The sequence below is a fragment of the Octopus bimaculoides genome, chromosome 1 (genome assembly GCF_001194135.2).
Source record: "Octopus bimaculoides isolate UCB-OBI-ISO-001 chromosome 1, ASM119413v2, whole genome shotgun sequence".
Classification (NCBI taxonomy): domain Eukaryota; kingdom Metazoa; phylum Mollusca; class Cephalopoda; order Octopoda; family Octopodidae; genus Octopus; species Octopus bimaculoides.
In genome coordinates this window covers 136,366,871-136,380,048 of record NC_068981.1, presented here as the reverse complement: position 1 = coordinate 136,380,048, position 13,178 = coordinate 136,366,871, and the positions used below count along the sequence as shown (strand labels likewise).

The following is a 13,178-nucleotide window of genomic DNA, read 5'->3' as shown; positions in this document are numbered from 1 at the left end:
GTGTGTGTGTGTGTGTGTGTGTGTGTGTGTGTGTGTGTGTGTGTGTGTGTGTGTGTGTGTGCTTGGGTGGTGGGGATAAACATATCCATGTTCTGTCACAGCTAAACTGAGTGTCGGTAGTAAAAGAATGGCCTTGTAGTTTACAGGTTCATCCACACACATCTGGGATTCATGAAGCGCCAGTTCAGAATAAAATTTGCACCATTCAGGTTTTATATTTAGTGATCTAACAAGCTAATTCAAAAGTAACGAGAGAGAGAGAGAGAGAGAAAGAGAGAGAGAAACTTAAACAGAGATTTTGTTACCAATTTTGAATACAGAGCAACACAAGCATCAGAAAGCTAAGGATCTAAGTAAATGTTAAATTTAATTCAGAAAATATCCAGATAAAGCTGTCATGCATGCATGCGTGTGTGTGAAAAGAGAATCCACATAATGGTTTCTAACTAAGGAACAAGGCCAGTAGTTTTGCAAGGAGGTGGATAATTGATACCATTGACTCAAACACTTAAATAGTACTTTATTTTAACACTAGAGCTATGAAAGGCTAAGTTGACCTCAGTGGGGTTCAAACTCAGAACATAAGGAGCCAGGAGGAATACCACAAGTTGTTTTCTCTGACACTCCAACAATTCTACCAGATTGTTGCCTTGGAGTGCTCAAATAATCCCAAAGTGTAATTCAAGAAGGGAAAATTATTCAGAAACCACATCTTATTTATGATACTGGGGATAAAATATCTATCAACAGAATAGTATAATAATATTGTTTGCGTACTATATAAGAGGCAAGAAGAAAGATAATGAGTTCAAATCCAACTGACTTAGCTCACCACTTTCATACAAACAAGGTAAATGGTTTTATATTCTTAAATGAATTAATTATTATTGACAGCTGTAGAAACCATGCCAAAACAGGTATTGCAGCTTAGTGCAGCCCTCTGGTTTGCCAGCTCCTGTCGAACCATCTAATCCATGTCTGCATGGAAAAATGGACATTTAATGATTATTATAATCAGCCATCTTTCAGATACAAAATGGTAATGAATTTAGTCTTTTCAAAGCATAGCTATAATGGCATTTTGCTCATCTTTTCCTCTATTCCTTCCCTTCGAAATATTTTATTCCCGACTGTTTGATAAACTACTTGCACTATCTTGTATGTTTCCATTACCTGGGTGAGGACCACTGATAGACACAACTAAAAAGTTTGAGGAGACTAGAAAAATGCAGAAAGGGGTAAATGAATTTTCATTTTTGTATTTGGTTTGCAAGATCCTCGATGTTGGCTCATGCTGAAACAGACTTTGTATCTCAGGAGGGTCATCATGCCAATGATAAACATGCACCGGTTCTATTTCACTTCTATAATTATTATTTTTTTAATAGTTAATTCATTAACATTTAATAAATTAATTAATTGTTCAGTCAATCAATCTGTTAGGTTAGTCAATAACTGAAATATTATTCAATTTTTAAATTGAATGTCAGGAATAAATGCTGATCTGTGCATTGTGCACTCTCCATTCCCTTGTGGTTAAATTTTAACTGAGGAGTTTCCATTCCAACAAAATTTTGTCAGAAATATATTAACTGATTGTAATTGGGAAAAAAATCAGTTTCACAGAAAAAGAAAATGTTAATTTTGTCACAAGTTACATATAAAACCTTTTGGGTCACTTTAAAAATGACTATTTTTATCTAATTTAGTACTCCTTAAAATACAAGTATTGAAGTATGAATTTAGGTTTACAAATAAACTCCACCAAGCATATCAATTTGAAGTGTGATGTTAACAGGTGCAGTGAAGCAACTCTAACAGGATGAAGTAAAAAGAAATATATAGGTTAAGTAAATACAATAAATGTTAGACTAAAAGCAAAAACTATTCATATAGATTTCAGCTGGGTGTGTAAAGAGAATTTTACAGAATTTTTAAGTGGCAACTTGGTATATGAAATAATTTTTAAGCAACGACCAATTAAGGTATTAACCACTCAAATTTATTAAGTGCAAATCAACAATTATGCAATGAAAAGGACTAAACTTATTTTTCTAAGCATAATATTTTTAACATTTCTAATCAAAGCTGCATTACAGATGTAGATTCTGACAGAACATTTTTTTTCTACAATAAGCCAAATAAGTATGCTACTAAGTATATATAACAATGGTATGATTAAAAATACCAAATATGTTTTTTCCTGTACATCATAATATTAGAAGAGCATACTTCAAAAGATATGGAAGCCATATTGTTTTTACCTACAGTTATATCTCATATCATTATTGAATAGTGTCTGAGAAAATACTTCAGCTTCTGCACTGTATTAATCTAACCAAAATCACTCCATGCTGTTTTAAACAATGACAGCGAGGAGGTAAGGAATGTACAAGATAAAATATATGCATATACAATGTAGAAAAATGGATCGCAGTTAAATGTGCTGTCGTCTTATGATTTTGATGTCATAACCTGAAAGGTGACCGATTCAGATGCATGCATGTGATATCAGCAAGTAACTACATGCAGGAGATGAGAACACAATCAGCTGGTTTTGAGATAAGCAAATTGAAAATTTCAGATTGTTGCTGCATCATGTACAGATTGAAAAAAAAAAAGTTAATTTGATAAAGAAACTAGTTACAATCAGAGGAAGCTGTTAGATTGATTGTATAAAGAATCATTGCTAAACTGGTGAACTAGTGAAAAGAATGTCTGAACAAGTGTCATTATCAATAAGAATCAACAAGAAAAATTGGATGTGACTTGAATGTGACAGTCATAATGCAAACAGCTATAGATTAAAACTAACACCTCTCGAATTGTGAAATGTGTAATAAGATTCCAACTTTTGTTGTTGTTGTTGTTGTTTTCCTTTCTTTGATTGTTTTATCCAAGCAGAACAGTAATAGAAAGATCAAAGTGAAGCAGATCTAAGTCTCCATTTTCATTTTTGCTCTTAAATTCTATCTGCCAGGAAAGGTACAGCTCATCCACCATGAAAATCAATTTAGAGATATGCTGAGTAAAAGAGGTGAATTATATATAATTAATTTTAAAGTAACTGTAATTTTCTCTTTTTTAAATAGATTTGATTAAAGTAAGAATCATTCCAAGTAATTTTCCCCACAGGATATAGAGTGATCCACATTAACAAACTGTAAGAAGCAGTAAGAGACTTCATTTTATTTTCTCCTTTTCCTCAATGTCTACCAAAAGTAGAGGTTTGAAATGGGGTTAGATTTGAAGAAATATTCAAAAAAATACAAAGATCAAGATGTAAATACAAGGAACTGATACATTAAATTAGCAATAATCCAATTAAATGCATACAACTAGAAACCTGATAAAAATTAATTGAAGCAAAAAGTGAAAAAAGCTGCAGGTCAACTTTCCAAAGCAGCTTCATTACCCTCACACATACACATTTCCATGAATCAGACAAGATACATTGAGACAGATTTCTTTAACCATATGCTCTTCCTATTACCAGTCTTCATCTGCTTCAAATGCAAGGTAATATTTTGCCCCCAATTATGCCATGTTTTAGCATAAGACTGCTTACAAACAACTGCTTGTATCAGTGAAGTTGAACTGAAACCACTTCATTGCAAAGCAAACTTCTTTGCCATGCAGCCATGCCTGAATCATTTAGAAGGTTGTTTGTTATGGCTGGTCAGAGAGTGACCATTGGTTTCACACTTATAAGGTACTTAGCTGTATAGGCAACTTGTCAAACTTACATGGCCAGAGGAACTTTACAACTGTAGAGAGATTATGTACCTATACAACTAAGTGCCTTATAGGTGTGAAACCACTTGTCACTGACCAGTCATAACAAACAACCTAAGTATTACTATGCTAATGCTTTAGAGTGTGTCATTTTTTCAGATATATGAAACACTAATCTATATACGACACACAGCCTAGTGGTTAAGGTGTTGCATTCACAATCATGGTTTTAATTCCTAGAATGGGGTGTTGTGTTCTTGAGCAAAACACTTCATCTCATGCAGGTCTGCAATCACTTCAAAATCTGATGTGGTACACCATGCACCTGTTCAGGCAATATGTATTTGATGGAGATAATGAGATAATGTACAGCCCATGCATTTGATTACTATAAACAAATCATTTCTGCAGATCATTCAGCAAAAGCTGAACACTTGTACATTATGTTTGATGGGAGAATTCTGCATGCATGCATGCGTGCGTGCGTGCGTGCGTGTGTGTGTGTGCGCGTGTGTGCATGCATCTCTCTCCCTTGAATTATAACGAAAGCAATTTAGCATTAAAGAATTATGCAATACCTTTTTTGCAGAGTACATATTTATTACACTTTTACAAAAAAAAGTGACAGCGACTACAAAGTTTTGGACTGCAGCCTGACAAAGTGACTTCGAAGTTTTAACTTGTTAGCCTGTCAATACTCTTGTAAAAGCAGTATTCCTGACCTTTGTTGCACCTCTCACATTGGTGAAAGTAATGCAGTTAATGTTTAGGTTTGGACAACTTCAAATGCCTATAGAAAAATTGTAGGCAAGGGGAAAATATTTCAGAGAGTTAATGAAATAGTAAGGATAAGAAGGAGGAAGATAAGATTGGTTGGTGTTAGGAAGGGCATCCAGCTGTAAAAGTCCTGCCAAAACATTCACAGATGTCTGGTGCAGGCTTCTGCCTGGCCAGCTCTTCTGAAACCGTCCCACCCATGCTAGCATAGCAGATGTTAAACAGTGATGATGAATTCATAGAAGTTGGGTATGTTGCATTAGTAATAGAAAACACAAATAACTTTAGAGCAAGTAACAGGACACGTAGCACAACACTAAAATGTTTAACTTTTAGTGTGTAATGTTTTCTTACCATTTTAATATCTTCAATTCAAGAAGAATAAAAAGGTTCTCAGAGTTAAACATACGAGTATGTGACCAGATGAAAAACTAAATTCAGTTGCATATCCTGTAAATAGCAAGAACCCAAGTGGTATCCTATGTTCAAACTATTCAGAGTTCGATTTCTAAGTACAAAGTATCTCATGATGTTGGGACATGTTTTGTTTGTAATTTTATTATCTTATCTTTTAATGTCCATTTCAGCTTGGGTTTCATGGTTTGACAGAGTTTGGTGAGCTGCAGAACTGTATCAGGCCCTAATGTCAGCTTTGTATGGTTTCTCCAGCAAGATGCCCTTCCTAATACCAATCACTTTACAGGGTGCATCTCATGGCTTTTTTTTTTATCACATCAGCACTAGTGAGGTCATCAAGTAACTTGCAAGACAAAGCAAAGAAAGGAAAAGGGGAAACATCTCAACCCTTGACCGAGTGAAAAGGTACTAGAGAAAGGAGCTGGTTGTATGGCAGGTGTTGAAGACTAAAGTACAATAGAGGGACAAGTACAAGTGTATTGCTACAGAGGAGATACATGGATACCACCACATTATGTGAGGGTGGGTGAGAGTAACTGAAAGGGAGACAAAGATGGTTATGCATTATACACTTTCCTTAAGTGTAACTGTTCCAGTCCTAGTTACTTACATTTAAAATGCATCTCATTCTGTGACACTGTAAAATAACAGCTTTCTTGCTTACAAATTCAGTTATTCAATTGACATGGGTCAGTCTGAACTCAAAAGCATGCACACTTTGATTTATAGATGCGTCATAGCTGCAATTCTAAAAATTACTCCTATTATTCATACAGTAAAAAAAAAAGAGAAAAAGGTTAAACCACAAGCGTTATCTAATTTGTTGAAATAAAATAAGATCCTAGAATAGAAATTTAGCATTTAATCCCAAAAGTAATAAAGCCTTTAAGAATAAATTTAGAATTTCTATATATGTATTGAATATTATTAATTTTTTCCCCAGTAAGTCATGTTGAATAAAGAAATTACTTTGGCAGGATTTAGGGTTTGGTGCCATGAAAAATGTAACAAAAATCCCTAACATCAGTTAATTTTATAAATAGTTTTGCCTCAGTTTCTGAATACCAAATTTATTCCTGATATCAAAATCTGAAAAATAAAAATGGAAGCCAATATACTCTTTAGTAAAAAGGTTTTTGATTAATGTCTTCAAGGAAACTGAAGTATATTAAAGCAAAATGACAGATTTACATTTCTCTCAAGAATCATTTACTTGGAGTGATTGATATCCAGTTAAACACTGGACATTGTAGCCAAGTTTTGGAACATGTCTGACCATTAGCTGTTTATAGATGTAACAGTACACAACTTGACGAAAACAATGTAGAAATCAAATGCCTCTAAAACATGATGCATTCAAAAGTTTAATACAAATGACTTCAGCTACGTCATTAAATTTTCATTTGGCATTGCTGATATCTGAACAAGAAGATAAGGTTTGGGTTTTCAGGTCTCTGGTCTTCCCTGTCCTGTTCTACAGTTGTAAGTCTTGGACATTGTCCAGGGTCTTTAGTAGCCACCCGAATTCCTCTGATATCAGGACACTTTACAAAATTATGGGTCACCATTGATCATAACTAACCAACGTCTATACTCAGAAACTGAGATGTGGCTTGTACAATTCAAGAATGTCAGCTTAGACTGTTTGGCTATGCTGCTCGGTTTTTCTAAATTGGATCCTGCACATAGTGTTCTCTTGTCTAAAGAACCAGTTGGGATGACAGGTTGTACTGATTGGCCATATACCTCATGGCCGTGGTGGATGAGGAGGTATCTCACAGTGAGACAAGCTGACTGGACACTGCTTGGAAGGTTGCCTAGGATGGCACAAGCAGATATTGACAAATGGTAGATGCAACATGCTGCAAGCCCCCATACTACACCTGACCCTTCCTATAATCTCTCAAAACTTCACACCATACTTTTGCAACCGGTCATTTCTCCAGAAATATTTACAATTATAGATAATGCCCTAAGATGTCACAGTGTGCAGCAATGGCACTGTGGAAAGATATGTTGTGAAGTTAAGATCAGCTCTGACCAATCAGCCCTTTGATCTAAAGCCATGAAACAACCTTTTAACCGCGTGCGTGCGTGCGTATATATATATATATATATATATATGACTACATTAGCAAATGTTACTTTCTTTTCAGATGGCACAGTGTGATTTGAGAGAGAAATATCTGCTATTTTTAGCACATCCAGTGACTGCATAGATGCTACCTCCTCAGCTCATGTGATGCAATGTAGTTATGCATTGTATGGCAATGCCTGATGTGGCATACAGTGTAGAAATATGAAGTGAGGCACGTTATGCAATATACTGCTTTGCAATATGATGTAATGCAGTCAAATATATGATGCAGTGTGATGCAGTCTAATGCAATGTAATGCACTGGGGTGTGCATGAATAGAGGTGATAATCAAAAACCTTTTACTAAAGAATTCACATGAAACCATTTTATGTAATTTGCAAAAGATACATTTTCTACTTTTATCTTGCTTTTACACTTTGGTAAATTATTGAAATCCATAAATATGGATCGCAGTGAAGGCTAATTTTGCAATCTCTACTCAGAAATAAATGATTGTCATTTACAGAAAAAATAACAAGAATGAAATATTAATGAAACTGTCAATTATAATATTCTTTTGTTACTGCACTCATTCAATAACATTAATGATTCAGAGGAAAATAGTCAAATTTGAAAAAAAACTAAAACACCACAAAAAAACAAACAGAATGCTTCTTTCAAGATAGATAATTTTCTTAAGCCATTATGATAGGACACAGCAAAAAGAAAAAAAGACAATATCAGTGGATAATTATAATAGAATAATACTAAAGATGTCACTATATTGCAATTATAAACCTATTTGATTTTGTTAGTTTCTCCAAATGTCAAATTTAAATGGTATTGGTAATAACATGATGAGGCAAGAAGAGATGAAAATTAATTAACATCACACGCAACATTTCAATCGAAGCCAAATTGACAAATTATGTGGCAGGGTATGGGGCATTACACTATAATAATTTCCTGAAAGAGTTTATTTTTATTAAGCTCCATCTGAAAGTATATCTACGACTTTCCATGCTATTTCAAGATGGAGAAGAGAAAAAGAGAGATAGCAGGGAATGTAAGAGAAGAAAAATAGGTGAAAACAAATTAGAATACACGAAAATATTGTTCGAAAGCCAGAAAATTGAGATGCTTTCAAATATTGTTATATTTGAATTGATAATTGCCTTGAGCAAGAGAAAATGTCAGGATATTTGAAACAACTAATATATATTTGAAGTTTATTTGCTAAACAAAATATTATGCATTTTCTAATCTGGTTTCAAGCCAAAACAAACAATTAAGAAAATTTTCATTAATTTGCATAACAAAGAACTTCATACTCGAAGTATTCTGAAGGTCCTATTTTTATTTACTTGTAATCTAAATTTCCACTCTTCCCCCAACAAATGTGGAAAGTAAAAATTTGATTTGTATTTTTTTTTTGTTTGTTTGTTTTGTGAGAGGAGGCACCTAACATCCAAGTTCTATTGATATATTCTGGAATACAAGAAATAGTCTCATGTAAATCAGACATAGGTGGAAACTTGAAAATTTCTAAATTAATAACCAGGCATTTTAGTTTTAACACCTAGTGTACCCTTATGGTCAGTTAATGCAAAGGAGTTAATTATTTCTTGATACATCTTGGTAGAATTATCAGTCCAAATTTTAAATCAATGAACAAGGAAGAAGATGCATAGATTATACATATTTCATTTTTTTTCCTTACTCATTACAAAGAGCTTAAGGTTCTGAGTTCAGTCCTACTGCTTGGTGCTTTAGGCAAGTATCTTTTACTATAGCTATGGGCTGACCAAAGCTTTGAGTGATATGGTAAATGGAAACTGAAGAAGCATGTGCCATCACTACTTGACAACCAGTGTTGGTGTGTTTATGTCTCCATAACTTAGTGGTTTAGGAAAAGAAACTGATAGAATAAGTACCACACTTGAAATAAGTACTGGGGTTGATTCAATCAACTAAAAATTCTTGGAGGCAGTGACCCAGCATATGACAAGATAGAAAAAACAATCTATATGACTATAGATTTTTAGGCACAGGAGTGGCTGTGTGGTAAGAAACTTGCTTCCCAACCACATGGTTCTGGGTTCAGACCCACAGCGTGGCACCTTGGGTAAGTGTCTTCCACTACAGCCTCAGGCTGACGAAAGCCTTATGAGTGGATTTGGTAAATGGAAACTGAAAGCTCATCATGTGTGTGTGTGTGTGTGTGTGTGTGCGTGTATGTGTGTATGCGTATGTACTTGTGCATGTGTGTGTGCATGTACTTGCATGTGTGTGCACGCATGTACTTGTACGCATACTTGCGAGTATGTGTGTTCCCATCATCACTTGACAACCAATGTTGGTGTTTATGTCCCCATAACTTAGAAGTTCAGTAAAAAGAGACTGAGAATAAGTACTAGGCTTACAAAGAATACGTCCTGGGGTTCATTTATTCGACTAAAGGTGATGCTGCAGCTTGGCCACAGTCAAATGACTAAAACAAGTAAAAGAATAGAAAAAAAAAATACTAATTTATTTTTAGACCATTTTTTCAATGTGTGTATCTTCAGCAATCATCTTGCCACTTCTTACAGTCCCTGATAATTTTTCTTAGGAGATTCACATCTTGAAATCAGCCTTTTACAAGTCCTTCCTAAACCTTCCTCTTCTGCAGAAGATCAATTGACACTTTTCCCCCCAACTGTCAAGCTTCATAGGTAGTATGTCCATACCAGTGGAGTCTTCTTTTGCACACAAAAACTGGTACCTCTGATGCATATCGACACAGCTTTGCCATGCAATGTGGTATACAGCCACAGTACATATACCCATTACACATTTTTTCAGCTATAGCACATCCTTCATAAAATTTACTGATTATTTCATTGTCATTATAGCTTGTGTAGTAGAGTGAAGAGGTTACAATAAAACTAAAACATGTCTAAAATCAACTTGTCAGAAAAATGAAAATAGACTGATACCATCTTTCTTTTTTTTTCAGTATGTAATTCCAATTTGCTTTTTACTGCTACATACATTGAATATGTTTATTTTATTTATTTTAAAATAAAAAGCCTTACCTTGATCTTTGTATTTTGTTTTCTCAGCTTTTTGACACTTTTGAATTTCTTTCACAGCTTTTAAACCATCCTGCCTGCAAGGAAATATTCATAAGACATTAATGGTACTTGAATCTATATGAGTGGGTTAAAAGTATGTAGATATGAGTGAAGTATTGTAAGTGTACAAGTGGAAAAGTCTCATGTGTATGCAGTAATCCTTCAACTATCCTGTGTTATGTTCCAAAAAACCCCCACGATAAGTGAAAATCCATGAAGTAGAAACAGTACTGTGCTGTACATTTTTATAATTTTTTTATATATTATTATAAATGCAAAACACCACAGAGGAACTGACACAAGCTTAAATAATAAACTGCGATAGGTGAACCGAGATATGGTGAGGGATTACTGTATACATATTTTCACTCACATTTGTATACACTCACAAATAAGCTGCACACATTTTGTTAAAGAAACATCTAAGTGGAAGGTGGTGGTGTCAAACTGGACAATGGATTATGTTTCACAATTATTCCCTTATCAAATCCCATCCCATTTTTTTAAACCAGTCAATAAAAATATAGTTGACTCATAATATTCCTAGGCAGCTTCTCAAATCAATGTTAACGTTTCCTTGTGTTACTATAATAACTCATTTAAAAACACTATTAGCACTACTCCAACAATTTTTCTGTTAAATTGAATAGCAATTAATCATCAGCTTATACACAAAGGCTTTATTCAAATTAATAAAACACTATGAAAGGTTTTATTCAAATTAATATAACAAATTAATATTGGGTTATGTTGCAAATAAATCAACTTGCAACTATAAAAAAGATTTATATAGCCAGTGTGGTCTAAATGTCCTTTTATAAGCAAGAGTTAGATACAGTTTCGTTAACTCTAAAAATCAAATTAGTCAACTGCTGGAAAACAACTTACATTTATAGAAACTTGATACTACTTTATTTTTTAATGATCTGAACTTGTTGAAAATGAAACCCCTATCAACAGATGTTGGTATCAACAAATAAAGAAAAGTCAGTGTAGGAATCCAACATACTAGAAGTAGCAAGCAAATATCCCCAAAGTTACACCCTGAATCACAAAAGAACTAACATTAGAAATGAAGTCTGTTGTGCTATATATGAAGAAAAAACTATAGAATGGTAGCAATTGGAATAACCATGGCTGCAAAAGTCTTCAATCAAGGTTGATCTGGAAATAACAAAGACCTTTATATGACTGCTCAACCTGCTAGAAATATAGGCCAAATCTCTCCTTATCTTAGGAAAGCAAGGATGCTTTAGATGATGCAATTGTGAAAAGTAATTTTTAAAAGTGGGATGTTTTTTTAATACAGCTGAGAGGAAACTATGTAAATGTGTAGTGCTAGACAGAATAATGTAACTTAAGAGACAACTAGCTGAAGGATTCGAATTTATTGTATTGATTATCATGGAAATGCTTTGATCATAAATCTACTTGATCAGGGTGTGACCTAGTGATAATTAAAACAATTATCTGGAAAGATAAAGTACAAAAGAAAAAAAATGCTTGTTTCTAGTATTCCTATTTTACTGTAGACATTAACAAGCCAATGAGAAAGCTTCTAACCAGTTGCTCAACCTGCTAGAAATAGACAAAAATTTCCCTCAACACACTACAATATTAAAAAAACAGGACTGTCACAGCTAAAACCCGAGTCTGTGTTGTCAGATCACCTACAGCTGCAAGACATTACTTATCAAAAACATAATTACTTCTATAATTAGGAAATTGCTAGTATTAACCTTTATTGTGTGGGAACCAAGTATACTCTGTGCACTTGAGACACAGGAACCAAATTAATTGGGTTTTAATGGTGGGATACTTTCCAGAATTTTCCACATTTCATATGATGTATGAACATAATATTTTTACTGGGGCAATAAAAAAGAGGTTATGAGAATTGATTTGTGTAGGGTTAGTGTGTTATATCACCAGCAAAAATTTAGTACAGTGATAGTTAATAAAGCAAAGGTAACATTGCTTTGTGTAATCAATTTAACCTTGAAATATAACAAGTCTCATTTATCTTCATCATTTAACAGCCATTATCCATGCTGGCATGGGTTGTATAGTTTGACCAGGGTTGCACTAGACTGCAGTCCGATTTGGCATGATTTCTATGGCTGGATGCCTTTCCTAACGTCAACCACTAAAGTGTAATGGGTGCTTTTATGTAACACCAGTATGTGCCATGACTATGAAGCTTAATGGGTCTTCTACTCAAGCACAGCATGCTGCCAAAGGTCTCGGTTATTTATCATTGCTGCCATGAAGCCCAGCGTTTAAAAGGTGGTTTTTGTGTACCACTAGCATGGGTGCCAGTTACGTGACACTCGCATCAGCCAGAACTGATTTCACTTGGCTTGACAAGTCTTCTCCAGTATGGCACATCACCAAAGGTCTTGGTCAGTAGTTATTGTCACGAGGCCCAAAATTTGAAGATCATGCTTCACCACCTCGTCCCATGTCTTCCTGGGTTTGCCTCTTCCACAGGTTCCCTCTATAGTTAGAAATCAGCATTCGTACGCATCACATAACCATACTAGCGCAGTCGTCTCTCTTGAACACCACATTTGATGTCTCTTATGCCCAACTTCTCTCAAGATGCTTACACTGCCGTACATGTACACTGACATTGCACATTCAGCGAAGCATTCTAGCTCCATTTCTTACAAGCCTACACATGTCAACAACGGTCCCAGTCCATGTTTCACTGCTATGTAGCATTGCTGTTCACACACACACAGGCCTCATACAGTCTGCTTTCACTCTGAAGGAGAGGCTCTTTGTTGCCAACAGAGGTAGGAGCACTCTGAACTTTGCCCAGCCTATTCTCACAGTTATGCTCTCTGAGCGTCCACCTTTGCTACTGACTTGGTCACCTGTTGAACTACGTACAAATGTCTAGTTGGACAGAGCCCTTTACGCCAACTTTTCTTGGGCTACCACAAGATTGGAGAAATTACCAATACTTTTATCCAAGTGAATCCATATTACCGCAAAACCGTAAACAAAAAGTTTTCATTTTTATTGTTTACGGAATAGGATTCCAGAAATG

General features: G+C 34.7%; 1 protein-coding gene across 1 annotated transcript in view; it reads right to left on the bottom strand.

Moving 5' to 3' along the window:
- The window catches only part of LOC106880113 (uncharacterized), a 191,305-nt gene that overhangs the window by 67,563 nt on the left and 110,564 nt on the right, over window positions 1-13,178 (bottom strand). The window contains exon 5 of the mRNA XM_052971017.1: window positions 10,085-10,158. Coding sequence (XP_052826977.1) covers window positions 10,085-10,158 — 74 coding nt within the window. The remainder of the gene's footprint in view (window positions 1-10,084; window positions 10,159-13,178) is intronic.